The following is a 3,360-nucleotide window of genomic DNA, read 5'->3' on the forward strand; positions in this document are numbered from 1 at the left end:
TCCTGCATACCTCTGACTGAGTTGTTGGATCCCCTCTGTGCAGGTTGGAGCTGGATGTCACTCTGAGCACTACAGAGACTCTGGTGTTAGTAAGCCGTGAAACCACCGAGTCCTACTGGTGTGCAGAGAACACAAAAGGGAAGCTGTTGTCGTCAAAGGAGGAAAACTCTAAAGCAAAATCCAGCCTCAAACGTGGTGCAGCAAAAGATGTTGAGAAACTGAACTATGGCTGAGTTTATATTTGTTAAAGACATTCAGGGAACTGGATTTTATAGATGCTTGTGCATGGGGTATTGGAAAGAAGAAAGGCCAAGTGTGATCCTCGACTTTTACATCCCAATGATAAAAACATAGAGAATGAAACCAAAAAGACAGGGAAGAGTCTGACTGGGGGAGTGTAGCTTTAATGTATCCAAGGTGAGGTTGAATATAGGTGAGATATCAGGGATTTGATCAAGAAACTTGGTATTGATTGCATAGAGCTTAGAAAAAAATCAGGGTTAAAAACTTAGATTTTTGAATAATGGCATCAGGATGACTTTTAAAAGCATGTAGAATGATCCTTAACCCCCTAAGAAAAATAGTCCTTTGGACAAAATCTGCATCGTTACATGTATCCTGATTGTTCCTACACCCCAGGAAAGGCTGTTGTGAAATACTTCTTTGCAGATATATATCATCATACAATTGCCTTCTTCAAAAAGTGTCTGCTATATCTGAGATTTTCTGCCTATGAAGTAAGAAATGGTTTTGCCTCTTTTCAAGGGAATAACGTTCATGTTTCTAATAGGACTTGGGATTATGGGGAATATCTATGTGTTTGTGAACTATATGTGCTTGTTTAGAGGAGTCAAGAGGAAATCTAGTCACCTCCTTCTCATCCATTTGGCTTTTACAAATAGCATAACACTTATTACAGGAGGAATGCCAAGAACAATATCCAGTTTGGGGTTCAGAGACCTCCTAGGTGACATAGGCTGTAAGACTGCGATTTATCTGGAGAGGGTGGCCCGGGGCCTGTCCATCTGCACCACCAGTCTCCTCACAGTGGTCCAGGCCATCACCATCAGTCCCAGAGCCTCCAGGTGGGGGAGGCTGCAGCCCAGGTCTGCATGGCACCTGCTTCCCTTGTTAGTCTTCCTGTGGATACTCAATTCCTTGATAAGCATGAACTTACCACTTTACATTAAAAAAGCCAGCAGCATGAACAGTTCAGAAATTAGAATAAATGAGAACTGCTGTTATTTTCTACAGCAAAACTCAACAATCAGATGGATTTTTATTGTTCTCATGGTCCTTCGAGATGCTGTGTTCCAGGGTGTCATGGGTGGGGCCAGTGGCTACATGGTCTTCCTCCTCCACAAGCACCACCAGCACGTGCTCCACCTTCAGACCTCCAAGCTCCTCCACAGAACCCCCCCTGAAGTGAAGGCTGCAAAGAGTGTCCTCGTTCTGATGCTCTGCTTTCTCTTCTTCTATTGGGCAGATTGTTTCATGGCTTTATATGTAACTTTCTCCTTAGAGAAGCGTTTCATAGAAGTAAGTGCTCTACAACTTGTGAACCTTGGCTATGCAATCCTCAGCCCATTTGTGCTGATGCACAGGGATGGACACCTGGCTGAGTGTTGGCCTGGTCACTAGAGAGACAAACATTGAGACCATGTGTGTAACATTTATCTTCTAGTAAGTAAGTTTAAAACTCTCCTTAGTCTTGTGTTTCTGTATGAGTCGTGAAAGTCACGTAAGTGTAGCTGAGTCATATAGAGGGACATTTCTATACCACAAAGCTGGAGACAATCCTATGACCAACTTCATAGGAATGTGGCTAAGGGTGCTCCTTCTGTCTCTGTCAATGGCCCTATATATTTTGATGGTTTTTTTCCTTGTGAACCTCAAAAACTTTATTGATATCTAAGGTATATTTATTTACAATTAATATAAAATATTTCCAGAGTAATAGCATTTAAACATAGAATAGAATAATACACTTTATTGGATGTCATCTGCATTAATAAATCTGCAAGAATAAAGAGACTTAAAGCGTAGTTGTGTCATTTATTATGAAGAAAAGTGGAGGCATAATAAAAATAACTTACTTTTTTCCTTTCATGTTTTCTGATTTTCAAACTTACAATTTGAATGTATTTTTCTCCAATAAATGAGAAGTTGTGTGGGTAACAATCATGGCTTGTTTCAAGAGCGTACTAGTTAGAGCCTGTATACTGCGTGATATTGTCCCTGTCTTCAGAAATACACATCGTATTCTGATTTGTAGTGAAATGAACTTAATTTCCTTGTTTGTAAACTGGAAACAAAACATATATTCATATAGAATGCACAGATCTTGCCATAGATATTTTATTAAACCACTTTGAAATATTAATGATGCTATTGATGTATTGATCATATTTCCCCCAAGACATCAGTGTTGAGTTAGAGGCCCTTCCTACACAGCCAAGTTGTCCTCTGTATCTTCCTTATGACCCTGTTTGTGGTTTGTTCATATCATATTAACACAGATGTAAAGTAATTTATTAATGTTATTATGTCATACTCCAAAATTAGGTGTTTATGTGCTTGACATAATGAAGGTGTCCCTGAAGTCATAACATGTACTAAGTGTCTTAGTGCCTCAGTTCTCCTGTGACAGCTGTTTTCTAAAACCTCAAATAGAGAAATAAGACAGAGTGAGTCACCCTGAACACGTCCTTGCCCTAGGACTAAAGGGCAGGAGTTCAGATCCCGGAAGTGCAGTCAGGAATGAGTGACATGTCAAAGTGGGACCATGAGGAAGAGACGACTGACACTAACAACATCCAAATATCTAGATGAACAAGGAGATGGCTCATGACTGTCGGGAACAATCTGTCAAGGTTTGCCTGGATTTTATTTTACCTAATTAAGTGTGATTCTGTTTCACTCTAGAATGTGGAAATTGAGTTGAGAAAGCAAAATCAATCAGAAATCATAATTAGAAAAAAAAACTGAAAAGAATGAAGCCCATGACTGACATTGTCCCAAACATGTGGAGTGGGAGGGAGGAGAGAGAAATGGGAAACACTAGCCCGGGAACACTCTGACATGACTGGTAGCACATCGAGTTTCTTTTATTTCTAAATATCTGTGGGTGTGTTAAAGCAGTAAAATATAAATAGTGATATGAACTCTACAACAGTTGTGCCTTACAAAGTTTACATAATAGAGATGACTAAATATACCCCTGAATTTTGTGAACAAATCTCCATTTTCAGAAACTCAGAAGAGCATGGTATCTGGAATTTACACAGCAATGTTTACATGCAGACCTGCAGTTGGTAAACTAAAGCAAAAAAATTGTTGAAAGCAACCATAAGAATATCT

General features: G+C 39.5%; 1 protein-coding gene across 1 annotated transcript; it reads left to right on the forward strand.

Moving 5' to 3' along the window:
* Window positions 1-744: 744 nt before the first annotated feature.
* On the forward strand, window positions 745-1,641 carry LOC101965482 (vomeronasal type-1 receptor 4-like). Its single transcript, XM_078018567.1, has one exon. It carries the CDS (start codon window positions 745-747, stop codon window positions 1,639-1,641), a length of 897 nt encoding a protein of 298 aa, XP_077874693.1.
* The last annotated feature ends 1,719 nt before the right edge of the window (window positions 1,642-3,360 follow it).

This window comes from Ictidomys tridecemlineatus, chromosome 8 (genome assembly GCF_052094955.1).
Source record: "Ictidomys tridecemlineatus isolate mIctTri1 chromosome 8, mIctTri1.hap1, whole genome shotgun sequence".
Taxonomy (NCBI): Eukaryota; Metazoa; Chordata; class Mammalia; order Rodentia; family Sciuridae; genus Ictidomys; species Ictidomys tridecemlineatus.

Excerpts from the sequence above, each read along its gene's own strand:
- LOC101965482 (XM_078018567.1), top strand. The coding sequence starts at position 745 with ATGGTTTTGCCTCTTTTCAAGGGAATAACGTTCATGTTTCTAATAGGA.